Genomic DNA, 27,659 nt, shown 5'->3' on the forward strand with positions numbered 1-27,659 from the left:
TATATGTATATATATATATATATATATATATATATATATATATATATATTAAAGGAGTAAATCCATTATAGGAATAAATCAATTAAATGTCCGTATAATTAAGTTGATCCACTTCTGTTCATAGCAAGTCCACAGGGAAACAGTAGTCCTGATAGAAATGCAAACTGTCACAGTCTCTCTCAGGAGAAATCAGTAACACAAATGACAAATAACTTTCATCTCTGGCTACTTTTCAAGAATCTGAGCTGAGGGCCAAAGCTGTAGCTCAGCAACAGATTCTTGTCTACCTGTCCAGCATGAGTGAGGTCCTGGGTTCAATTCCCAGTGAGAGAGAGAGAGAGAGAGAGAGAGAGAGAGAGAGAGAGAGAGAACGTGCCAAATGCACACAGTCAGAAACACAAATGACGCCTATACAAAAGTGTTCATCAATGTGCCACTTGTAAGAGCAAAGGAATAAAATCTCCATCGACGGCAGGACAGCTGCTAAGTGAAGCTCGACGCACTTGAAGAGAGGCGAGAGCGCTACGGAGAAGCTCTGAGAGATGATGGCTCAGCAGCTAAGAGCAAACACCGCTCTTACAGATGACCCAAGTTCAGTTCCGAGCACCCATCTCTGTCTCAGGGGACCCGACACACTCTTCTAGTCTCTACAGGCACTGTGCTCACACGGGCACATCCCCACTCACAGACACACATAATCACAACTAGAACAAGCCTTTGAAGAGCACTGCTGTGGACTTGCCTACCAGGTGTGTTATCGAGTGGAAATACCTGGTGAAACGACGGGCACATCACATTCCTGCCAAGGCTGCATATCAGGATCAGGGCAGTGGCTGTGTGTAAATCTTCACTGAGCTGTGCATTTGAGATAAATGTGCTTCGTGCATAGGGCGCATCTCTGTGAGGTTTTTCCTACTTAGAAAGAGGTAAAGGAGTGAGAGGAACCAGGGAAACAGTAGGCATGTGGGCTATGGAAAGGAAGGAATTTATGAAGTGACAGGAAAGAGTTCTTCCCCGCCCTCCGCCTCTCGGGAAGACCAAAGCATGTCTAAAAGTCAACGACTGATAAGATCAGTCAAACTAAGATTTAGCTACATATATGTGACGATACACACCTGCAATCCCAGTCCTTCGGAGATTAAGGCAGAATAATCATTGTGTTTGTAGCAAACCTGGGCTACATAGCCAGTTCCAGGCTAGCCTGGACTACATAGTGAGATTCTGGCTCCAAAACAAAATGACAAAGAGAGGAAGAGAGTTCTCATATGAGAATGCAGAGGTAGAATCAGGAAGAAACGCCTTAGGAGACTGGGAGGGTGGGAGAGTTCAAGAACAAACAGAGCTTAGGTATGGAAAGACAACCTCGCTGTCCCGAGCACAGAAGGGGACGAAGGGGACCTCACAGACGGTTCATGGGATTGAGAACAGCACATATAGTTGCCTTCCATAAACGTGTTACATGGCTTGAGGTAGGAATAGAGTGGAAGTAGATTTTAGAAAGGGGAAATATTTGAAATAGTCGTTCAGGAAGGAGGGTACGAAGGGAATGTAGGAGCCAGTTAGATACTGAGATGGTCACATGACTTTCTCCAGCAGGGTTCTGTGGAAACAGAAAGATGGCTGTCTTAGTCAGGGTTTCTATTCCTGCACAAACATCATGACCAAGAAGCAAGTTGGGGAGGAAAGGGTTTATTTGGCTTACATTTCCATACTGCTTTTGATCACCAAAGGATGCAGGACTGGAGCTCAAGCAGGTCAGAAAGCAGGAGCTGATGCAGAGGCCATGGAGGGATGTTCTTTACTGGCTTGCTTCCCCTGGCTTGCTCAGCCTGCTCTCTTATAGAACCCAAGACTACCAGCCCAGGGATGGTCCCACCCACAAGGGGCCTCTCCCCCTTGATCACTAATTGAGAAAATACCTTACAGCTGGATCTCATGTAGGCATTTCCTCAACTAAAGCTCCTTTCTCTGTGATAACTCCAGCTGTATCAAGTTGACACAAAATTAGCCAGTACAATGGCTCTGTGCATCTCCATGTGAGCTTTGCCAAATGGGCTGGAGGAAGAGGTGGGACAGAAAGACAATTGAGGTCATGGGACCCAGGTGTTCCTGAAGTGATGGGCCTGCAGCCTAAGGTGACTAGATCTACGGGGAGGCAGGGAAAGCAGAGGGCTGACTGATTTGAGGTAAATGGAAGGCATGCAGGGTTGAGGTCCTGAGCTGGCCAAGAGGCAGGAAGATGTAGCCAGCAAGGGGATGTTTGAACTGCTGATGTGGGATATCTTCATGATCTCCCGCTAGATGGCTGGGGTGAAATGAGAGTTTCTGCTTCTCTGAGATAAAAAAAACTGCGAGAGTCAGTGTTTCCCCAAGGGGTTTTGAAGAACATTACCAGGTCTCAGGTTCATGTGCTAATAATGACATATTTGTAAATATATGTGCATACATGTGTACATTTATGTATGTTCATGTGTATATTTATATGGGTACAAGTATATGTTTATGTATCTACATGTATATGCATATGTGAATATAGGTATATATATGTGTGTGTATATACATGGGTACATTTATGTGTGTACATGTGCATAATTATGTGTGTATGTACATGTATGTGTTCTTGTGTGTGCATATGTGTTTACATGCATGCACATGTATATATTTATATGTGTGTATACATGTGTATATTTATGTGTGTATATGTGTATAATGTGCATATTTATATGTACATGTGTATGTTTATGTATGCATGTGTATGTTTACATGCACATGGGAATATGTTATGTGTACATGTATGTTTGTAGGAGGCATGGAAGTCCTTGTGTTCATAAAGAAGTGCTAAGGTAGTGTGGAATAATAAACATACAGGTTTGTTCCTTCAAAGGGAGGGATGCATAGCCTGTCATCCATACAGTGGCTGGGAGTGGCTGGGATTAATGGTCTGCTGGCCTTTGCACTGTCTGAGTATAGTGAGACCTTACAGGATGGATCCTCCCCAGACCCTTTTCTCAGTCAATCTGTAGAACACATGTGATGGAACATGTTCCATGTCCTTCACAGAGGTCATCATGTCTAATCCTTATTTCCTTTGTTCCTCAGGGAGACTGATGTAAGCTTTGTCGTGCACATGGGATTGAGTTAATTATCACCAGACTTCCAAATCTCCATAATTGTCTCCACTTAAAACGTCCAAAACGGGGCTGGTGAGGTGGCTCAGTGGGTAAGAGCACCCGACTGCTCTTCCGAAGGTCCGGAGTTCAAATCCCAGCAACCACATGGTGGCTCATAACCATCCGTAACAAGATCTGATGCCCTCTTCTGGAGTGTCTGAAGACAGCTACAGTGTACTTACATATAATAAATAAATAAATCTTTAAAAAAACCAAAAACTTCCAAAACAGTGTACCTTCAAGTCCTTACAGAACTGCGGGGGCCAAGTCTATTGGGGGTATACGCTCTTATCTGCCTATCACCATTAAAGACTTGGCTCCACCCTTTAAGTTGCTTCCTGGAGACGCTGGGCTAAAGTCTATAAGAATCATAACACCCAAAACAGAGAGAGTTATGAGTTTATTAAATAAAGCAGTGGCTCAGAGAGTGAATCCCTTCTTCCTTATCAATTATTTAGCCTTCCTTCCTACTCATGGCGACTAGACAAATTTATGCATGTCATAATTCTCAGCAACAATCTGTAACTCCTTATTTACAAGAAATTATACACTTGCTAACGACTTGAAGGACACATCTTAACTTATTGGTAAGAAGCCTATGGAAACCACTGTGCCTCTGAAATAAAATGCAGGTTGGTCATTTGGTCCACACTGATGATGATTGGCAGGTAGCATTTGCATGTTACTCGAGATCTATAGATCATCGTTATCCTAAAGATCCGCTTTCAAAGCTTTTTAAAGCTACCCCTAGATATCACCCAAAGTTACATCTAAAACCCCACAGAGGTTGCTCTTAACGCTTTTACAGGTGGTTCTTCAAAAGGACACTACAACTCCACATCGTCCACAAAAAACGATTGCATTTACTCCCCCACCCCAGTTGTCCAACTCAACAGTCTGAACTCGAGGTAACCAATCAGCTTTTATTGGATGTTTCTCAACCACTGAATATTTTAACTGACTGCATATTGTGCTGAAACTTTCTCTTTTAGAAACTGCAAGACTTAACCTCAAGCCCACTACTCGTTACTTCACAATTACTTCTCTCTCTTCAGATATCTGTACGACAATGAACTCAACCTTTTCTCATAACTCCTACCCCTGCTGATTCTGATTTGCCAGGTCCCTTACCATCCACTAAGCTTAAGCCAGCCGCAAAAAAAAAAAAAAAAAAAAAAATTGAATGTCAACTTTTTGTTCTTCTTTTACACCACTGCCCTCTAGTGGCCGAATTAGTCCTTGCCGGTTAAAATCTAATGCCAGATTAGATTGTGCAGATGTTACTAGCACCTCGGAATTTGGATGTTTAAAGTATGTTCATGTAATGGTTGATACTTTTCCTAATGTGACTGCTGCTTCTGCTCACCGGTGTGAAACAACCTTGGGTTCCATTAATAATTTATTATACACCTTTTCCTTTCTAGGATTCCCATTATAACTAAAAAACAATAATGATCCTGCTTGCAGTAGCAAACACTTCAAGGAACTTTTGCAAATTATGGAATATTGATCATATTACTGGAATCCCTTACAATTCACAGAATCAAACTATTGTGTAATGACACTGTTAAATACTTAAATGTCAAAATTATATATATATATATATATAGTACTTAATATATGTGGTATTATTATTTAAATACTATATGTAATATACACAGTAATATATAATAAATATGTAAGTAATGATAAATATTACTTATAAGTGTATGTAATAAACATAAGATTTGTTATTATTTATATAGTGTATATAATATGTACAGTATTTATTATACAATAATATATATATATATGAAGTATATACACCCACCTAAATATCTGCATACTATGCCAAATTCAGCAATGCTAATTTTACATTTTTTCACTCTAAAGGATAGTAATTCCTCTGATGCCCCAAACCATTTTACCCTAAGGAAGACACTGCCTAGTATACGTGTTAAACGGGAAGGGCCAGATGTTCTTCTAACACCAGGAAGAAGGCATGCCTGTGTCTCTCCAGAAAATGAACAAAGTCCCAGATGGCTCCCAATCTGTTGAGTCCAACCGGGACAGCATCCCACAGACCACTTGACCATCAAAGCATTTGAAGGGAGCAGAGAAGCCCATCAAAACAAGATGCCAAGAGAGAGAATAAGCCGGTGCTTGGGCAAGACAAGAACACACTGACCCAAATTGATGCTGTCACGTTTGCGGATGGCATTACATGTTAACTCTTAGCCTGTCCATGCAGAATCCAAATGCCTTTCGTCAGAGGGGATAAAAGGCTCACCTTAAATAGGAGACTGCATGATGTTGTTTTGTCATGCCAAAGATTCTTTTTATTACCAGTCCCAGGAATTATAAGTCCCTGGACTACAGTGAGGTCTCAAAGATGCCCTACAGGATCAGTAAAACTACTAATTTAATAGCAAAAATATTAGTAGAAATCAACCAAGAGACGGGCAGATTGGGCACAGCTTTACAAAAGCTGCTCTGGAGTGTTACTCAAGCATACTCTTGGCTCTTGGTTGTCAATGTCATATGTCTCTTACAATCGATGGTCAAATTAAATGACATGCATGAAGAGATAAACAAAATCTCGAAGGTGACTCTTGAATGCCCACCATAGTTAACATGGCTCCTCCCTTTCCTCGGCCTTTTGCTAGTGTGCTGGCTGGTTCTCCTGTGCCAACTTGACACAGGCTGGAGTTATCTCAGAGATAGGAGCCTCCCTTGAGGAAATTCCTCCATGAGACCCAGTCGTAAGGCATTTTCTCAATTAGTGACAAAGGGGGGAGGGCCCATGGTGGATGATGCCATCCCTGGGCTGGTGGTCCTGGGTTCTTTAAGAAAGCAGGCTTAGCAAGGCAGGGGAAGCAAGCCAGTAAGTAACACCCCTCCATGGCCTCTGCATCAGCTCCAGCTTCCTGACCTGCTTGAGTCCCAGTCCTGACTTCCTTTGGTGATGAACATCAGTGTGGAAGTGTAAGCTGAATAAACCCTTTCCTCCCCAACTTGCTTCTTGGTCATGATGTTTGTGCAGGAATAGAAACCCTGACTAAGATAGCTATTGTTATAACTGTATTATGCCTGCCTATATTATTTAGGCTAGACATAAAACAGTGCATTCATTCATCAATGGCCTCTGTTGCAGCCACACTTTTTTCTTTAAAAAGTAAATGCAGAGGAGATGTAAGAGGCGTGGGGATCTGTGTGTTCCAAGCACTAGGAGAACTTGGGATGTTAAGTACACAGGGTTGTGCCTTCAAAGAAAGGATGCATAGCCTGTTATCCACCTAGAAGGCTGGGGGTGTGTGGGATCAATAACCTGGTGACCTCTGAACTATCAGTGTGGCTAAGACCACACTGCATCCTCCCCCCACCCTTATCGGAGGCTTGGCCTTCTCAATCTGCAGAACCTAGTTTTGTAGAATGTATCAAACGTACTTTACAAAGAGTTTTGATGTAGTGATGTCTGACCTTGACTTAGATTACTTCGTAATTTATTGTGGATACAGAATTGAGTTCCTTAGCACCAGGAAAAATTTCTTCAAAGTGCACTGTGCTTAAATATGCCTAAAATAAACTGTTCAGGGTCAGACTCCTGAAGTTTGAACCAACACCACCCACTTAGTCAATTTGAACCAAATTACCTTCTTGCCTCCTACAGATAGTCACTCTGTTGGCCACAGTGGTCACAGGGACACCTCCCCCCTCCAACAATCACCACCCCTGCACACATATATTCATGTGTGTGCACATGTTTATATTTACGTATACACACATGTGTTTATTTATATATGTACACATGTTTATGTATGTGTACACAAGCATCTTTATATGAATATGCATGTGTATATTTATGTGAGTGTACAAGTGTATGTGTATATTTATATATGTATATATGCATGTTTATTTATGTGTACATTTGTATATTATGTGTGTACATGTGTGTATTTAGGTGTACATATGTGTATATTTATATGTGTGTCCCTCTGATAGGTTCTTATGTAGCACAGGCTAGCCTTTGAGCTCCCTATATAGCACCTCAGACCCTCTTTCTTCTATCTCCTAAGTCCTATGAGAATGGGCATGCGCTGCCAATCCAGTTTCTAAAATACTGGAGACTGAACCCAGGTGAGCATCCTACCCACTGGGCCCCAGCCCGACAAGACAGAAACTTTAAAAGTCCATTTTCTGCATAACATGATAACTAATGACTACAGACTACACCATCAACATTTCTACCAACCCTCAGGACGGTTCTCTCTTCTACCATTCCTGGATGCGTTTGAGTCCACCTAGCCCCACGGCAGCACCTTCGTGTGGGGGAATTGTGGGAGGTTTTGTTCTGACCTCTCATACCTGAGTTCACCCTCCACCCGACACGGCACACAGATGCTGTCCTGTGGCTTGCCCACTCACCTCTGCTGTTCATTTCATATTTTCTCCATTCTGAACCCTGACGGGCACAGAAAGTCTCTGCCAAGCGCAAGCATTTCCATGCCCAGTTGGGACTGCACGGAGCTGACAGAGCTGACGAACTTGGCTGTGACCTCTGACCTCTATTGTTGAGCGGTGCGAAGGCTCCCCTCTGGAGCCGAGGTGACACTTTGATGTGGGCCTGTCTTCTCCTGCCAGCTGGGAGCAGCTGGGTAATGGAATACTTCGTGTCCGATGTGGAGAGTCAGATCTGGGTCTGCAATGCATTTTCTACGTACAAACAAGATGAGACTCACTGATGTGGCCGAAGCAGCTCACTGCTCACCTTTCCTCAAAGATCCCATCTGCTTAGAGCAAGAATAGGCTCTGACATGCAGGTGCCCCCGGGGACACAGCCATGCCAGTGGCTGGCATTAATGAGCAGGCATAAGGGACTGCTCTCCATGAGTGCTCCTCTGAAGTCACTGCCACTAGCAACAGCACAGGGGACAGAAGGACCTTTTCTCAAGGCTGGGGCAGCTCAGAATCCTCCGAGCCTGGCTTAGGACTCAGGCCACTGCAGTAGAAGTCGCAAGTCCTGCCTGCACCCCACCACGGGATGATGTCCAGGACCCTGAGGCTGGTCCTGCTGGCTTTGGCCTGCACTGTGGACCTGAGCCAGGCCAGTGGCTTTACAGGTGAGGGATCTAGGGGTGAGTGCAGAGATAGGACTTCTAAGAGTGGGTCTCAAAAGGGCAGTGACTGCTGGGACCCTGGCTGGCCAGCAAGCATCTTCTCTGATACAGGCATCTTCTCCCAGCCTGCCTGCCTGCCACACTATCTGTACCATTAGCAACAGGCTGCGGCCGAGCACTGGGTGCGCTTTCAGAGTGAGGGCTTCCCCAGTGGGAGTGTGCCTGCACTGTGTGGGGTCCGTGGGGTTGGGAAGCAGATTTTGAGGCTGGGTTGGGCCTGAAGTGCTACATTCCCAAGAGAGGGAGGGATGTATAAAATTCGGTACCCAGCACGAAGGTCTTGTTTACAGACCCGGGGGAGGGCAGCGGGGTGGCTCAGACTCACCCTCGGCCACATGTTCCCAAGTACAGAATTACAGAGTAAGGGGTGCAGCGAGGGAGCAGGCCAAGTATGGGGAAGCTCATGGCTCACAAGGTCTTTAAAAATACACTGTGGAGTTGGAGCGCAGTTCAGGGTACCCAGCACGCGAGAGCCTGGGTTCTGTCCCCAGAACCACCAACCCAACATACCTGATCAGACCCTGTATTCCCGAAACCCCAGACTCCAAGGAATTGTGATCACAAACCTGCTGAGTCCCTCTCCTCTTACGATCCTTCTGACTTGGTTGGGAACTCAGAGATCTGTCTTGTTTCTGAAGTCTCCTCCATTTTTGAGCCTGGTTTGCGTGTTATTTTCTGTCTAGAGGAGGATTTTACTGTACTTGGAAATTTTCTTTTTCTTTTTCTTTTTTTTTGGTTTTTCTAGACAGGTTTCTCTGTGTAGCCCTGGCTGTCCTAGAACTCACTCTGTAGACCAGGCTGGCCTCGAACTCAGAAATTCACCTGCCTCTGCCTCCCAAGTGCTGGGATTAAAGGCATGCGCCACCACGCCCGGCAGTGTAGTTGGAAAATTGTTTTGTGCTGTGCTGTGGTGTGTGTGTGTGTGTGTGTGTGTGTGTGTGTACCATACAGCTTAGTCATAGACAGAGTGGAACATCAGGAAGTTCACGGGGGATCTCCAACAGGGGGCTGTGACCCCCTCATCATTCATGTGAGACCACAGGACAGAGTGCAGCCTGCCTACTCATGGTTCAGAGCCGTAGAACCTGTACTGGCTTATCATTGTGTACAAGGTGTTAACTTTACAACTTAACCCCACAACTGCAGGACATAGAAACTGTTTTAGGAATGACAGGGTTGGGAGACTGAGACGTATGACATATTCCTGGGGCTACTCCATCCCAGGCAGGACTGCAGTGAGCAGGCTTCTGAGGAAGGAGTCAGGCCTTCAGCAGGGGGTTGGCCAGGGTGTACTCTCAGGAGCCAGGTCATCATGACCTAAGGGGGCATTTGTGGAACAATGTGAGGGTTTGGCGGGGGGGGCGGGGGGCGGAGAGTGAGCTGGGAACCACACTCACTCTAGTGTGGTGTGTGTGTGGTTCTTACCTGTGGATCGTGGGTCATGACCCCTTGGGGGTAGGGGGTCAAATAATCCTTTGATGAGGTCACCTAAGACCATGGGAAATGCAGATATCTACATTATGATTAAGAACAGTAGCAAAATTATAGTTATGAGGTAGCAATGAAAACAATTTCATGGTTGGGGGAATGTGAGGAACTGTGAATGTGTTCCCAATGTGAGGAACTGTGTTAAAGGGTCCCAGCAGTAGGATGGGCAGAACCACTGGACTAGAGCCCAGTGTGGTTCTCACCTCCTGCCGTGATGACTCTTGGAAGAAAATTGCACAGCTGGTCCTGTGAGGGGGTTCTACACTAGCCCCGCCCGTCCCTAGGGTTGAAGATGGCACAGTGACCTCAGTAGAAGATAAAAAGCAAAGAAAGATGAACGTTTCCCAGGCATTTCTGGAGATGGAAGAGGCTGTGTGTGTGTGTGTGTGTGTGTGTGTGCGCACGTGTGCGTGTGTGTGTGATGTGTGTGTGTGTGTGATATGTGGTGTGTATGGTGTGTGTGTGTGTGTGTGTGTGTGTGTGTGTGGTGTGTGGGTGTGTGATATGTGGTGTGTGTGTGTATGTACGTGTGTGTATGTGTGTATGGTATGGGTGTGTGGTGTGGGTATGTGTATGTGTGGTGTGGGTATGATATGTGGTATGTATGGTGTGTGTGGTATGTGTGTGGATGTGGTGTGTGTAGATGTGTGTGTAGTATGTGGATGTGTGTGGGTGTGGTATGTGTATGGTGTGTGTGTATGTGTGTGTGGTATGTGTGGTGTGTGTAATGTGGTATGTGTGGGGTGTGTGTGGTGTGTGTATGGTGTGTGTGTATGTGTGTGTGGTGTGTATGTGTGTGTGTGGTGTGTGGTGCATGGTATGTGAGTGTGAGTATGTGTATGTGTGTGTGTGGTGCATGGTGTGTGTGTGTGCGTGTGGTGTGGTGTGGCGGGTGAGTATGTGTGAAGGAGGAACTGTTGACATTATAAGGATCAGGTGGAGGCAGCTGGCTCCCTAGAGCCTGTGTCCTTCATGAACATGGCTGACATCTCGGCGGAGGCTAAGTTGAAGAATCAAACTCTTGCAGGATACCCTGGCTTCGTCTTGCTCCTCACAGTCAAGGTGCTACTCTCTGCCACCCCTCACCTGGGTAGTCCCTGCGAGCTTGGTCTCCGGCCACATTCCTGTCCTACGAGCCTCTGTTTCTCTCCGGAAGAGTCTGTGACCACTTTCAGTGAGAAGTTCTTATAGGCTTTCCAAAGGCCAGGCTGACCCCGTGGGCGACAGGGATTGGGCGATAGCTGCTCCCCTGCCCTTGGTGGTGGCTGCAGAGCCCAGGACTCTGGGGCCGAGGTGGGACTCTGTGCTGTGTCTGTCAGGGAGGAGGCTGCCGTGTTCCTGCCCCAACAGTGGCGGCTGAGATGTCATGCCATCCCCTACCCGTGGGCTGCCATAGGCCAGGGAAGGCTCTGCAGAGGTGATGTCATGGTCCAGTAGGTGAAAATGGCCACTGCTCCTGAGATTACTTCCGTCTCCAAGCTTCCCCAGACACTAGTCCTCAAGGTGGGGAAGGGAGCTGCGGCCCTGGGCTCTGCAGGCCTTGACATTTGGGGAAACTGGGGCAAGGGGGCTCTGAAGTTGAGTATTCAAAGATGCTGGTGTATCAAGCTGTCTAGCGGCTGAGGGCGTGGGGGCTGAGAGGGGCATCCATGGGCCCTGCATGAGAGTTTCGGGACTGCTGAGGTAAAGAAGCTTAAGGAGCAGGTGGTTTCTTCCACAGCTCTGAGGACCTGACTCTACTGCCAAGTGTTGACCTGGCTCCCTCTGGGGTCATAGGAGCTGAGTCCATCCAAGACAGTGTTTTTGACGTGTTTAGAAATCTTTGGCACCTTTTAGCCTGTAGAGGATCACCCTGGTCTTTGCCTTCTCCCTCATATGGTTCTCTCTCTCTCTCTCTCTCTCTCTCTCTCTCTCTCTCTCTCTCTNTCTCTCTCTCTCTCTCTCTCTCTCTCTCTCCCTCCCGCCCTCCCTCCCTCCCCGCACCTCTTTCTCTCTCTCACACACACACATTCTTTCTCTCTCTCCATGTTTGTAAGTGCCTGTTCCAGTTTCCTATTTTCAGAAAGACAGCAGTCCTACCAGGGTTCGCCCAACAAGGCGCTGTCTGAGTGCCTGAGCTCTGGGATTCTAGTATCGTTTGGAAGGACACACCTTGACCCCTAGCATTTTTATGATGTAAAGTGACAGAGGTTTCATGGGATGCAGCCCATCATGAAGTGATGAGGGGCTGGAAAATGTCATGGGCATGCAAATCTTGGGAGCCATGCTGCTGCCGCTGAAAAGGACATTTTCTCAGTCCAAGGTCAGCCTCAGAGGGAGACCCAGGGCAGGCCTGAGGAGATGAGCTAAGATGGGCTGGCCTCCTTCATCAAGGACAGTTGTGTTCTCTTACACTGATGATGATGGTGCATACATACATCATACATACATATGTCCATACATGCATGCATACATATATATACTCACACATATATATGTACATGCACACATACATACATTCATGCATGCATACATATATATGCATACATATATACATATATACATATATATGCATGCATGAGTGTACATGTGTGCATACATACATGCATCCATATTTGCATGTGAGCATGCATTCATACAGATATATGCATGCATGTAGGTACATGTGTGCATACGTGGATATACACATACATACAAAAATGCATATGTAAGTGCACAAATGCACACATGCATATATACATATAAAAATACACACATACATGCATGTACACACATACACATATACATGCATATATGTGTATACATGTGTGCATGCATGCATGTATCCATACATATATCCATACATACATAGATTAAATGTTTAGTTATCCATCTCCCATTCCATTCCAAAAAATGCTCTTGTTATCATCCACGGGCCTACAGTCTACACTTGGGTGATTCTTGCCTGTCTGTGGGCCACGTGGCCAGACTCAGATTTATGGATCCTGATATGTAAGAGAGTCTGTAGCAAGTGGGACCAAAGGCAGAGTGACAACGGAGACACGGTGTCCAGATCTTGGACTCCAACTCTATGTGCTTGGTTGGGCTGAATCTAACATTACACTCATATCCAGCCTGAATGGCTCCTGGCTTTGAACAAGAAGAAAGTTCTTCCAGTACAGGTGGGTGTCAATGGCTCTGCGTTTATGCAAACAGAGGGGTGGGTTTGGTTTTTGAAAAGGCAAAGGCAACACTAGGACTGTCGGGCTTGTTCAAGGGCCTATTGGACAGTACAGACCTCCGTTAGCTTGCTGCTGCAAAGAGCCAGCACTCATACACGGCACAGTGATGTGATCCGGCGCTTTTCCGCCTTGGTTTGCTAATACGTCCTCCACGGTCTTCTTTGTAGAAAATGGCCTCTCCCTGCTGAGCTACCAGCTGTGCAGCTACCCGGTGACCCGAAGTGTCCAGAAGCTGCAGGCGGTGCGGACCTCTCACACAGCCTACGTGTACTGTGGAGGATGGATCCCCTGGAAAAAGTGCCCCAAGACTGTGTACCGGACCCAGTACCTGGAGATGGATGTCCCTGAGTCCAGGAATGTGACTGACTGCTGTGCGGGCTTTGAGCAGCTTGGCCTCTACTGTGTTCTGTGTGAGTCACAGGCGGGCGATGGGGCGGGGCTGGGCTGCTTTTCCCCTGGAGGGAGGAGCTGCTGGAGCTGTGTGTGCAAGTCTCCCTGGAATCCTAGATCTTTCTAGAACATTACACCTCCATCTTTGTTGAACTTTGGTGTTTCTGGGGTGCTTTTCATGAATCCATCCCCAGATTTCTGATTTCATAGCTCAAGTGAAGTACAAGAATCACCAGCCCTTTGATTTTTAGTGTTTGTTTCACTGAGACAGGGTCTCACTTTGTAGCCCTCGCTGTCCTGGAATTCACTCTGTAGACCATGCTAGACTTGAACTCACAGAGATCCGTCTGCTTCTGTCTCCTGACTGCTGGGATTAAAGGAATATATCACTATGTCTGGCATCATCAGCCTGTTAACATGCAGGAGAGATGCCATGGGCTGGAGAGCCTCAGTGGTCCTCAGAGCTGACTGTAGAGCAAGGGTCTCTGGGATACCATGCCGCAGCCTCAGAGCTGGTGGCAGCGTTGATCAAGGTCCAACATGAGCATCTGTGGCTTTTTATCATGTTGAATCATGCTAACATAGTGGTGTTTGACACAGTGTCCCAATTTCTCCAACACTGGAGGCCGCGCTCTCTTCCCAAGGCTGCTGTAGAACTCTTGTCTCACCTTAAATCCTAACCTGATCTCACTAGAGAGAGACGGAGGGGCTGGGCCTCCTGTTCCTTGGCGCAGGTTTCTAGGATATGCAGATTGGTTACCTAGGTGATCCATATGGCTACCCCTGTCATCGCCAGAGCTGGGTGTGGCTTAGAGTGGAGCACCCAGCTCCTAACTTGGAGCAGGGTGCACCAAGTATGTCTTCTAGCAAAGGTGTGTGTGGGGGGGGGGGGTGCTTGCTTGTTCTGAGTCACTATCATTTGAAATGGGCTTCTGTATAGTCAGAAGGTCCTGCCTGTCTCTCAAGAGAGAGTGGTCCTGTGGGGTTGAAGAGTGCACTACCCCTTAGATCTTAGAAGGCCCAGCCAAACAGGATGGTGGGCAGCTAGGGAGCAGCCCAAAGAGAGTAGGGGAAGGAAGGATGTTGGCATTGAGTATGGTCCTCTAAGAGGTCTTCTTGGATCATAGCAGGCAGGAGGTTCCTGGGTCTGCCACCAGGACACAGTGTGGGACAGATCAGTGACCTGAAGGCAGTGCAACTGTGGTCAGACTGGCAGTAGGCCCTGAGCTGTGTAGTCACACGGTAACTGGGACAGTCAGGTTGGTCACCACAAAGGCAGGAAGACAGGAATAGAAGCTTCACATTGTGCTATATTCAGAGAGACCGTGGTCTGGAAAGGAGGTGGTTTCAACCCCATGAACCTGCCTCCCTCTCATCTCCCGGCAGCAAGCGCTATAGGAACAGGTGGAATGCACTCATGCAGAGGCCAGCCTTGCCCCTGAGAGGCAGGTGTCCATCTGTGCCTCTCTCTTTATCAGCCCTGGAATTCCTCCTTCCTCTGTTGGACATTTGGGCTGACACTCTTCTTTTTCTTTTTTAAGTGATTTCAGAGGTTGGGGATTTAGCTCAGGGGTAGAATGCTTGTCTAGCAAGTGCAAGGCCCTAGGTTCAGTCCTCAACCCCAGAGGAAAAAAAAAGACAAAATTATTTATACACGCATGTGTGTGTGTGCATGCGTGTATGTGAGTGTGTATGCGTGTGCGTGTGTGTGTGTGTGCACGTACATGCGTGCATGTGTGTGTGTGTGTGTGTGTGTGTGTGTGTGTGCGCGCGCATAGGTCAGAGGACAACTTACAGGGCACAGTTCTCTCCTTCCACTATGTGGGTCCTAGGGATCAACTCAGTTTGATGTTTTGTATCAAGCGCCTTAACTCATTGAGCTGTCTTACCAGCCCACCAGGCACTTCTTAGTAACAGTCAGGTTTTCAGCTGCTGCTAACATCAACCTTGTATGTATCCAAGGGCGTCTAGATTTGGGATGGAGTCGGAGTTCACTCAAAACTAACAAGCCATTAAGAGTGTGCTAGGTTATTAATAATATTAATAATATCGATAAGCAAAATACTTCTACAATAATAAAAAAAGAGTGCCCAGTCTTTTCTTCTGCCCCACATCAAAGAATCAAGTTTTTCAGTTCAGGCAATACAGCTTGCTATAAGGGAGTCTGAAACCTGAGGCCAACAGTCCCAGAGAGGAAAGCAGAGGCGGCATTTCAGGACACAGGGGACATCAGTGGTGACAGAAACAGAGGCTCCTCTGTCACCCTCTGAAGCTTGAAAGGTTCTCTTCCCACGGTCCTCTTCTCCATTAAGGAGAAACCGGGATCCATGGCTTCGTTGCAGGGTCCAGGATGAACCAGCATTACAGAGTTGGTAAAAGGTTTCAGACCACCTTGCCCCTGAGTAGACAGGGTTTATTGGTTGGTCGTCTTTGAGATGTCAGCAGGAAAAGACCTCTTGTCTTTATCAACGGAAAGTCTAAACCAGTGCCTGATGAAGGGCCTCCTTCCTTCCCCAGCTTTTTGTCTCCAGGCCCATAGCTTCTCTGTCTTTTTATCATTTTTATCCTGACGCTGGGGTTTCCTTTAGGGAGGTCCCTGGCTTGGTGTCTGATATACCCTGTGGGGCCACTGTAGTGTCACCTATCTTGTCTTTAAGAACTGAGCACCTAAGTGTTTCCAGCTCTACATTCAGGGACACCCCCTTGGTGGCTTGGTGCTGCCTCTAGGGCAGCGTTGACACCACAGGTGTGGGCAGACAGCTTCCCTATGCCATTGATATGAGGTGAACTCACCGCTGTCTAACTGCAGCAGCCCAAGGTCAGAGTATGCAGGACAAGGCCCAGTTCCAGCTGGGCCCACAGGTGTTGCTGAGGAGCAAACACAAGATCAAAGACACACTCACCCCTGCCTAGGTGGGGACAGCCTTTGTCTCTCAGGCCTGGTGTCTGAGCCTCTCCCCCCAAGCCAGTGGTGCAAGCCCAGAGGATGACTTTCTGACTCCACCCACTCAGTAAGCAGCCATCCAAACCAGGGAAATGGCGCCCAGGGCATGCTTGCTGTGACCTCTGATGCCATCACCTCTTTCCAGCCCCAAGAATCTCAATGCTAGGTCATCTATTCACTTAGTAAAAATGTTTAATATATCGTTATAAATGTGAACTCAACAGGTACAGATTTTAAAAGCAAAGCGAAGACCAGAGAGCAAGCACTGCAAAGTCTGCCACTCAAAAGTCGTCTCTAGAGATGTCTCCCATCATGCCCTAGGGCCAACACTGCACAAGAGTCCGGCCACCCTGCTGGAATTTTCTGTTGACTTTTTTTCCCTCCTAATCACTTAGCAATTCCCCAGAATGACTTCCTTGTCAATAATATTACTGTAGCCATTGATTGAGTGGCCTCGGAGAATTGTCACCTATAGGTTCGTAATTACCCAATCAGCCATCAGCTGTCTCTAATATTTAGCTATCACTAATGCCGCATGCTATGGACATTACCCGTTGGATCTGTCCTCGGTGCAGATTCCAGCAGATGGAGCCCTGTGTGCAGCAGCCCTGGTTCTGCATGGCCCCTCTCCACCTGCTAGCAGTTAGGTGAGCTCTTACTCCTTGTATAAACCCTGCTGGACCAGGCCCACCTCCAACCTCCCTTCTTCATGCAAATGTCCGGGGATGCCTTGTGCTGACCAGGCTGAGAATCAGAGGGAGAGGGATCCCAAAAGGATTGTGCTCGCCAGCCAGCGATTCCTTAGCTCTGGGCAGCCTTGGAGGCTGTGGTCCAAATAGGAAGCTCTGGGGCCGTCTGGCTGAACTGGGACTCACTGGGATGCCAAGCACTGAGGAGTACTGTCTCGTTGAGAAAGGAGAGATTTTTTTTGACTTTCTACCAGGTTGACTGGCTATTCCTTTAGGACACAGTGTTATTCACCTGGGGGAAGGGGAATTCCCAGCAGCAATAAGGTTAAGATGAGGAACTTGGGTTCCAGAACCCCACTGTTGCTAGGCAACTATTGTTAGAGCCTTTTTCTTTTCTTTTCTTTTCTTTTCTTTTCTTTTCTTTTCTTTTCTTTTCTTTTCTTTTCTTTTCTGTGGGGTGTGTGTGTGTGTGTGTGTGTGTGTGCATGTATAAAGAACAATCTCAGGTTGTGTACTATCTCCATTTTTTGAGACAGGGTCTCTCACTGGCTGGAGCTCTCTCCAATCCAGCTATGCTGACTAGCCCGTGGCCCTGGGGATCCACCTGTCTGAGATTCCCACATGCCAGGATGACCAGTGGTTACCTCTATGCAAGGCTGGGTTTCTGGGACTTCTGAGTTCAGGTCATGGCACTTGTGTAGCTAGCATACTAACCAACTCTCCTCTTTTTATGAGGCAACCTCTTTTTTTCCCCCTGCATTTTGTTCAGCAAATCCTTTCAGTTTAGAATTGTCTTAGATCTACAGGAAATGTGCCTAGATCCCACAGATCAGCTTCCTCCACTGTGAGCATCTTACCTACTGGGACATGCTTTACAGCCCAGAAACCCGGAGCACAGCTGATATCAAACCTCGTGCTGTGTTTGGCCTTCCTGTCAGAACACCTTACCCAGCCTACCCCACCCCCATCCTCCTGTCTGCTTGGCCCATGGCCTTTGATGTTCACATTGTCAGATGAGCGTCTGTCCTGCTCTTGACAGAAAGACAGCACAGACACACAGACACACAGACACACACACACACACACACACACACACACACACACACACACCCATTCCTTGCTTGGCCTGCTGTTTGACCCAGCTCAATCCTTTCTCTCAGACCTGGACACATTGTATAAGTGCCTAGATATTGAGGAAATGAAGGACCAAGCCCATAGCTTGGAAATTACAATGTTACTAATCATGACTTTAACCACTGTGTTTCTAAATAGCAAAACACAAGGCTCAGCTTCCTGAGCAGGGCCTTGCTACCTTGCATGCTATATTTGCTCTGGTTGAGTGGCTGTCCTTGGGACTTGTTCCCAATAGAAGGGAGGCCACAGTTCTCTTCATTAGCTACAGAAATCTCCAGAAAGCCTGGGAGACCCAAGAGGATTATCTCTGAGACTGCAGCATCTCTGGGCTGCACCCCTCCCAGGCCCTGGCCAACCTCCCTCCTGCCTCATGGGATACTGTCATAGTTACTTTGCTATTGCCCTGATCAGACACCACGACCAAATGGTTAGCATTCGTGACCATCATGAACACCGTGATGGGAAGCATGGCAGTAGGCAGGCAAGCATGGTGTTGGAGCAGTAGCTGAGAGCTTACATCTTGATCTACAAGCAACACAGCAGAGGGCGCCTAACTGTAAATGGTGTGGGCTTTTGAACCATTAATAGAGAAACACTCACCAATACACCTTCTTCAATAAGGCCATGCCTCCTAATCCCTCCAAAGCAGTTTCACCAACTGGGGACCAAATATTCAAGTATCTGAGCCTATATGGGGGCCATTGTCACTCAGACCACCACAGGTATATATTGATTGGCATTGTCTAACACTTGAGGGACTTGGAATGGCACTTCTGAACACTTTGTGGAATGCTATTACAGTTAACTTGTCTCATTCCTCCAGCCCTGAACAGGTCCTTGGAGTTTGCGTCGAGACCCGGGGTCTGCCCGACAGCTGAAGCAGAGCCGCTTAGCCCTTCATGCAGCTTGGACACAGACTGCTCTGGACTTCAGAAGTGCTGTTCCTGGCCAGGGGGCCGCCACTGTGTGTCCCCCATACCCACAGGTAGGGGTTCAAGGAGGAGGGTCTCAGGAAGACATTGATCTGGGGAAGGTAGCAGCCACAGTTCCCTGGGGAGCCTGGAGCTGGGAGTAGGGTGGACAGGGGGGTCTGCCTGTCCTCACAGGTGGTCCCTAGAGCCCCGAGAGAGTTAAATGTGTGGGGAGAAAGCAGTGACAGGCAGAGCCATGGTCGCGCTTGTTGGGGAAGGCAAGGGTTGGCACAGTAGTGGGTTTGTTGGAGCTGTATCCCTTGAGGAAACACAGACCTGCTTATATCTCACAGCCCAGAGTGGCTGTGGGCAGTCTGGCACGTGTGCCTGCTCTTTCAGAAAGTTCTCTCTGCCTAGGGGGCTGTATTAGGAGCAGAGGTGGGTTACTGCTCATAACTCAAGGAATACAGAAAACTAATATATATGTATGTATATATATGAAAATACACCACACATTCTATATTGTCCTATTAGTATATAGCCACTAACTTATCACATATAGTATCAAGGATTAATATATTATAATTCTTCCCTATGCCCATTATACTCCTGAACTGCAGCTGGCCCTCATATTTAAACGCTCTGTATTCTGAGCTATTTAAAACGTTTGAAAAATGTTTTGTTGTTGATGTGTGTCCTAAGCAGGAAAACCTGATGTGGGCACATTGATAGTGGACTTGTAACGCCATTTTTTTCTTAAAAAAAAAAAAAAATCACTGTTCCTTAAGCAATCCATATACAGAGAGTGACGGGCATTTATTTACATTGCACTCAGCACTCTCCAGAGACATTTAGAGAATCTGGGAGAGAGTTTGCTGACATGCCAACCCTTGTCCACTTTAAATAGTTTTTATTTTATTTATTATATTTTTTATGTGTATGAGTGTTTTGCCTGTGTGTCTGGTACCCACCAAGACCAGAAGAAGGCATGCCTGGGACTGGAAGGCATGGGCTTTGCCTGGGACTGGAAGGCATGGGCTTTGCCTGGAACTGGAGTTACAGGTGATTGGAAGCAATTGTGCAGGTGCTGGAAATTGAGCTCAGGTCCTCTAGAGGAACAGCCAGAATTCTTATCCACTGAGCCATCTCTCCAGCCCAACTTGTTCGGTTTATGTGGGACTTGGACATCTGCAGATGCTGGTGACCCCTGGGAGCCTTAGAACCCATGTTTACTGTTTCTGAGGGTAATTAAATAGACTGGATATACGAATGTCACATGTGCTGCAAGTGACAGCATGCACTGTCTAGTATGCAGTCACATATGACATTCTAATGTCAGGCACTAATACTATTCGCCTAGACAGCAGGTGACATCTAATGTAAACAGTGTTACAGAGAATCTCACAGACAGTACTATTTGCTGTCAGTGTAAGGAAGCAACCATGGATTGCACTGATTTTATGTTACATTGTACCAAAGACTGAACTGTGTCCCAAGGGTCTCTCTTCAAGCAGGGTCTTTGACTCTTCACTGGTGGGAGCCAGTGGTCGTCCTTTTAGCAACAGGAAGAGTGCAGACAACAGGAAGCTCCCTGCAGGCATTTTATGCAGAAAGGTGATCTCCTGCCTTCCAGGCTCTGCTGACCACCCATGGCCTCTGGTGGCTGTGACCTGTCCCCAGGATTATAACTCATTGGTATCTGACCTGCAGGTGCAGAGAGGAACATGATGAGCTGGTACAACGTGACTGTGCTGGTGAAGATGGGCTTTGAGGACCTGCGGAGAGAGGACCCTGGGCTCCGAAACCACACGCGCCTGCTCTACTCTTTGGTGAGTGATGGTTACAAATGTCATGTTTCTCCCTGGGCAGACAAAAAGGGGAGACATCCCCTAAGTGTCCCGAGTGACTGACCCTGAAGCAAACTTGAATTCTTAACAAAAGTTACAGCCTCACCTGTAACCCTAACCCATGGGGCGTGCAGACAGGACGATCGGTAGGAGTTCGAGGCCATCCACGGCTATATAGCAAGTTCAAGGTCAGCCTAGGCTATTTGAGACTGTCTCAAAAAACAAACAAACAAACCAAAATCCAAAATCCAGAGAGACACAGTAGAGTGGCTGCGATTAGAGTGTGGTTTTAGGAGTTCTGATGTCTGTACCTGAAGCCACAGCTGGTGTGTGGGATGGGGCAAGCCTCCTTGAGCTGCTCAGTTGAGCAGGTAAAAGGACTCCCTTATCAGTATGGCCTTAGCCCCTCAGCCCCCAACCCTGCAGTGCCCATTCTCACTCTGTAGAATCCTGGTCTGTCCTGTTTAGGCCAGGAGCATGTGACAACCAAACATGGCTCCAGGCAGTGACCAATACTCCTTGAGGTCAAAGCTACTCCGGTAGAGACCCCTACATTGCAGCCACACTTCAGATATGCCACAGCTATTTCTAGTCAGGATATCTCTCTGTGGCAGCATTGTCCCGACTTGGGGATCCTAGGATAGCAGGGAATCCCCCCCACTCCGCTCCACTATGCCTTTAAACAGCAGCAGGGCACACACACCCCTCTGCTATGCCTTTAAACAGCAGCCTGCTCTCTTACACTCAACTGTGGATAAAAGGCTGTACACAAGGAGGGCCCAGTGGGGCTTGCTGCCCTGCTGCTGGCTTACCACAGCATAATGAGTCCAGCAAGGGGTGACAATTTCCATTCTGCATCTCTAGGCCCCACAGACAATGTCCCACAGGTGCAAGGCTGAGAACCGGATCCCTCAGTCACTGTACCTACCAGCCAGGCACGCTAACCCTGTCCTTGTCCCTGTGGGGTGAGGATGCTGCCTAGGGGCCTTCTGCCATCTTACCTCTGCCAAGAAGCTCTGTGGTGCCCGTGGTCCTTGTTTGCTATTAGTTTGTTGAGGATCAACCCACGGGGCAATAGGAGCCCAGCTCTGCAGCCAGGCCACCAGGGTACGGAGCCCAGTCTGGCATCTGCTGTGTGACCTTGGATAAATTGTTCCACCTCTCTGTGCCTGAGATATTCATCCACTCAATGCAAATGATCGTAATTCCACGTGGAGCGGCAGCTGTGGTTTAAACAGTATCTGGGGACCAATATCTGGGACGGTATCTGAGTAACCCGAGGAGAAGGAAGGTTAATTTGGGCTCACAGGATGCAGTCCATGGAATGGTACCGCGCACATTCAGGGTGTGTCTTCCCACCTCAGGATTTAATCACCAAAAGAGTCAAGTCTCCGAGCGTCTGTTGGTTAACCCATCAAGTCGACAGTATTAACCATCACAGCCTACAAGGCATTTGCAGCAATTCCTGACACACTTGAGACCTGTCACTTGAACCCACTGTTTCTGTAACCCCGAAGTTGCCTTCCTCCTGAGGGAGTCAGCTTGCCCAGGCAGGCTCCTGGCTGCAGCAGCTGCTGCTCCTCCCCCCATCCCCCCCCCGTGGGGGATGGGTGGATCTTGGCTTACCTCCTGAGTTAGTTACCCCTCTGTCTCCTGGGAAGGGATCCAGGTCTCTGGCCCCACAGAGTCAGGTCTGTTTACAAACCTGCTTTGGAGACACCAGTCGAGGATGTGCAGTGCCAACATGCCTGGTGTCCCTGGGGCCGAGATGCTGAGATGCAGGCTAACCAGGAAGCAGCCTACAAAAGATTAAAAACAAAACAAAACAAAACAAAAAAAACCCCAAAGAACTGTCGATCTAAAAATAACATCATCAGTCAGGACAGTGGGAGGCCTCACCTTCTAGTGCTGCTCCTCTTACCTTTGTATCCCCTGCCTATATGATTCGATGTAAGAGGCGAGGTTTCTGCAGGGGTGGGGGCTCAGGTCCCGAGGCCACAGCTTTGCAGGCAACCTGGGGCTACCCCAGTAAAGCATTACTGATCATAGATGGTTTGTCAGAAAGGGTTCTCTCTGGCTCCGTGGGCTGGAAAAATCTGTCACCAGGGTAAGCAGTGATGTTCCCTCTGGAGGCTGAGAGCCCCAAAAGAGCAAAGCTCTTCTTGGCGTGCATGGCCATCTGTCCCCTAGGCCTCTTCGCTCTGTCCTTACTCCGAGCATGTCCAGCTGTGTGTCCACATTTCGCTGTATGATGGATCAAGACGGACTCTCACTAAGTCACTCAGGCTGGGTCTCAGAACCCTGGAATTGAGTGATCTTTAGCCCCTCAAGTGGCCAGATACAGGCATATGCCACTGTACCCAGCTCAAATGTCCCCTTTTAATAATGACAACATCAAGGTCCACCCTCAGCTTATCCAGGCACACCTATGTCCAACCGAGGCCTCACCTGCTTCTGGAGAGCAGGGCTTCACAGCTGAGTTTGTGTGGGGCTGAATCTACCTACAGAAGCGGAAGGTCACAGCTGTGAAAGATACTGTAGCAGACCTCTTCCTCTTCCTCTTTCTCCTCCTCCTCCTCCTCTTCCTCCTCTTCCTCTTCCTCTTCTTCCTCCTCCTGTTCTCCCTCCTTTCCCCTATCCTTCCTTTTTCTCTTTTCCCTCCTCCTCTTCTCCCTCTTCCCGTTCTCCTTCATCCTCCTGCCCTTCCTCCTCCTGCTCTCTGTCTTCCTCCTCTTCCTCCTCTTCTCCTGCTCTCCCTCCTCCTCCTGCTACCCCTCTTCTTCCTCCTGCTCTTCTTCTTCATCATCTTCATCTGTAAATAATCTCATGTAGCCTTGAACTCACCAGGTCATCAAAGATGACCTTGAACTTGATTCTCCTGGCTCCACCTTCCAAGTGGTAGAATTACAGGTATACACCACTGTGCCAATTAATGTGGTGCTGAGGCTCAAACCTGGGGGTTTCACACATACTCAGTGAACAACCCAGCCTCATAACATTTTCTTACTGTTGGGTAGACAAGTGCATAAGTGTGTGTGTGTGTGTGTGTGTGTGTGTGTGTGTGTGTGTGTGTGTGTACACTTTGTTTCAGCATCCCTTGCCTCCGGCTCCTTCCCCCTGCACAGGATGTCCTTTCACTGTTAACCCTCTGGTTTGCTTCCCAGGTCACCAGTGCCTTGCAGCCTCTGAACCCAGCTGTACACTACCTGACCTCAACTGGTGGCAGGGACACATTCACCACCGTGTCATGGCTACTGCTGGGCTTTCCACGGCTGGTGACTGTAGCCAACGTCTCCGTCATGTTGGATGACATGGTGAATCGGGTCTATGAGGTGGTCAGCATCCAGGTGCAAGGTGAGCCTGCCCTCTGGGGACACTGCCAAGCTGACTCTGAGGCTAGAGCTGCTCCTGTTAAAGCAGTCTGCGCTCTGACATGGGAGATGGCTGGTTCAGATGTATTGGTCTGCAGAGCATGGACATGTCTTGGTTCATCTTCTGCTCATTCTGGCCCAATCCAAGTTTAAACTCACGTTCCTGTGTGTGGATTTGAGGAACTGTTTTTGCTCCATCAGCACCTGCTCCCAGTGCACACTACACACACACACACACACACACACACACACACATACTCACTCACTCACATACATTGACACACTCACAAACACATTGACACACCATTCACACACAAACATACACACATATACACACTGACAAACTCATACACTCACACATATACTCACACACATTGACACACTTACATACTCACACACAAACATACATACACATTGACATACTCACATATATTGACACCACTCTGCCCCAGCCCTCGGGACACTTTATTTCATGGTCCTTGAGGGGGATCACAAACCTGGAGAGAAATGAGAATAAAGAAAGAGACAGAGATCATGCATGTTTGTCATAGTCTCTTTTACTAAGGGGAGATGCTCAGGTTAAATACAATTTGGAGAGGGGTTGAGGGAGTGATCAAAGGTATACAGTGAGAGAAATAATTGGGAAGAGTTATTTGCAAGTCTAATACATTTAGTGATTCATCTAGGGTCCTTGGTGCCACTGCCCTGGGACATAGGGCAACTTATCTAAGAGCCCTATCTCAGAGTCCGGATCCTTCTAACAGTTCAAGGTGACAGCTCTGGGCAGCTCTGGAATGTGAGAAGACTCCCTCAGTCCTTGATGTCTGTTTAGGTCTTGCTGGTTCCCAGGAGTGGCCTTGCAGAGGGAGAGGGGGAAGGGCTCTTGACAAAGAACTATGTGGCTCTTAGCTGCATACTGTGAAAACACCTGGGCTGCGGGATGCCCTGGGTGTAAAATGCCTGGGCTTTCTCAATCTGGTCTCTGACACCACTCATACACACACTCACACACATGGACACATTCACACACTTACACACATGGACACACATGCACATACATGCACACACTCACCCAGAGTCTCCTCTACTCCCTTCCTTTCTCCCTAGCACACTCATCACCTGTCCATGGAACATTAAGCTGAAAACAACAGATTATGACACATGAAAAACTGAAGACTCTTTTTTTTTTAAAGATTTATTTATTTATTATATGTAAGTACACTGTAGCTGTCTTCAGACACTCCAGAAGAGGGCATCAGATCTTGTTATGGATGGTTATGAGCCACCATGTGGTTGCTGGGATTTGAACTCCAGACCTTCGGAAGAGCCAGTGCTCTTACCCACTGAGCCATCTCACCAGCCCAACTCAAGACTCTTGATGAAAGAAATTATAACACCTATGGCTTTAAAAAAAATCTATGTCAGGGTTTAGCAAACTTTTTATTTCAGTCCCTTCGGTCTGATGCTGGCTCATAGCAGTCACTGGTGTATAAGCAAAGGCCTGGGGACTGACATCCTCCTCCTGGTGAAGCTGGGGAGAGGCAGAGCTAAGCTCCTGGGCAATCCTGTCTCTGGTGTCAGTCCTGTTAAGGGACCAAAGCACCCGTCTTGTCCTTCTGCAAATGTCCCTCTGCCACAGGCCCATTTCTGGAGGCTAGTGAGCATCCTTAGCTAGAATCTGCTGCAGATGTGGATTTTCACTGGGTGGTTAGGGCGGAGGGGAGGGTCCGGATTGGCAAGGTTTGGCTCTAGGTTGGAGGCTGTCCTATCATGAGGTTATTGTGAACCAATTGGTTATCTCCATAAATCACATGTATAGAAAGTAGAATATGCATGACGATAAATAGCTAAAGATCACACACTTACTTTCCCCCAGGAGAAGGGGGTGGTGCTTCGTGGGTGACCATGAGCTTCTGAGTAAACATATTTAGAAATGCTCTCTTCATCCTGGAAAGAGTGGCTTTATCTGAGGCCGGCATTCTGGGGCCTCCGATGGGAGGATGACAGACACAAGAGGGAGGGCCAGGCCAGCTGGAAATGTTGGGCGATGTTCCAGATTCTTCTCTGCTCAGGAAACTTCTGGTTCCCTTGGTTTATTCTTAGACCTGTCATGCTATGACCACTGAGGCTCAGGCCAGCCCCAGAGCCATGTGTATGGGCTATAACAGCTGCCTGGGATCACTGAGTGAGCATGCTCAGGCTGGAGTAGCTTCAGGGGTATCTCACCAGTTCCCCCTTTTCCACAGATGTGAACGAGTGTCTTCACAGTGAGCTGCTAGCCTGCTCCGTAGGAGAGCAGTGCCGGAACCTGGAGGGCTCCTACCAATGTGTGTCTTCCCAGCGGCTGAACCACACAGATGAAGGTACGGCCGGAATCCTCAGAAGTCACAAAAGGGATAATGAGAGCAGGTCTAGGGTAGATGGATGGCTTACGGACCTCAGGTACTCCGGCTATCTTCCCATGAGGGTGTGAGATCTAGGCTCCAAAGCCAAGAGCAGAGGAAGGTCATAGTAGGCTGGGAGGTGGAAGAGAACCTGATGAGTCATGGACAGATAAGAGGGACTTATTCATTGACACTCAAGCCACTGGGAAGGAAGGCAGGAGCAGGCACTTAGGCACACACAGGCCACATACAGGTGCATACAGGCACAGACACAGGCCAATGTACAGGTCTCAGGTGGACACACACACATACACGGGCCAGTGAAGGCACAATGCTCTGACCTCAAGGCCACAGTTTTAAGTAGGATCACACAAAGGTGACATTCTTCAAGGAATGCAGGAATGGTTACATTTCATTACCACATATCCCTCCCCCTGCCCCCCATGTTGTACCGGCCATTTCATGCTGATTCCTGACCCCACTGGACATCCAGCGTTAGGCCTCTGGACGTGCAGACCTATCAGTGCCATGTTGTCTAAGCATAAACTGTCTTGTACAGCCCTTTGGTTCCTCTGCTCCCGGGTGCAGAATGGCTGCTGGGTCCCTGCAGCCTTGCCTACTCTCCTAGCGGTGTGCAGTCAGTCCTTGACATGGCAGCTGTCTGGTTAATGCATGACCCATACAGGAAATGCAGTGTCCAGTCAGACACGGAGAGTGGCCATGGAAGGCACAGGAAAGGGACAGTTACAAATTTCCCAAGGTGATGAAAGATGTTATTTAAAAAAAAAAAAAATCCCAAACATTCCATTTTACCAAATGAAGACTCAGGAGCCAGATGCTGTGGTGAAAGCCTGCTGGCTCAGAGAGGCGGAGAGAGCACCCAGCTGACCTTCCTACTCCATCGCAGTCCCAGAAAGAAAAAGCTGCTTCCACTTCTGCTTCCTCCGCTTCCTCCTCCCCCTCCCCTCCCCCTCC

At 47.9% G+C, this 27,659-nt stretch overlaps 1 protein-coding gene across 1 annotated transcript in view; it reads left to right on the plus strand.

The window, feature by feature from the left end:
- Window positions 1-8,190: 8,190 nt before the first annotated feature.
- The window catches only part of Umodl1 (uromodulin like 1), a 64,717-nt gene continuing 45,248 nt past the window's right edge, over window positions 8,191-27,659 (plus strand). The window contains exons 1-6 of the mRNA XM_021221541.2: window positions 8,191-8,269; window positions 13,182-13,424; window positions 18,995-19,156; window positions 20,793-20,911; window positions 24,094-24,283; window positions 26,547-26,663. Coding sequence (XP_021077200.1) covers window positions 8,191-8,269; window positions 13,182-13,424; window positions 18,995-19,156; window positions 20,793-20,911; window positions 24,094-24,283; window positions 26,547-26,663 — 910 coding nt within the window. The remainder of the gene's footprint in view (window positions 8,270-13,181; window positions 13,425-18,994; window positions 19,157-20,792; window positions 20,912-24,093; window positions 24,284-26,546; window positions 26,664-27,659) is intronic.

The sequence above is a fragment of the Mus pahari genome, chromosome 21, assembly GCF_900095145.1.
Source record: "Mus pahari chromosome 21, PAHARI_EIJ_v1.1, whole genome shotgun sequence".
In the NCBI taxonomy this organism is placed as follows: Eukaryota; Metazoa; Chordata; class Mammalia; order Rodentia; family Muridae; genus Mus; species Mus pahari.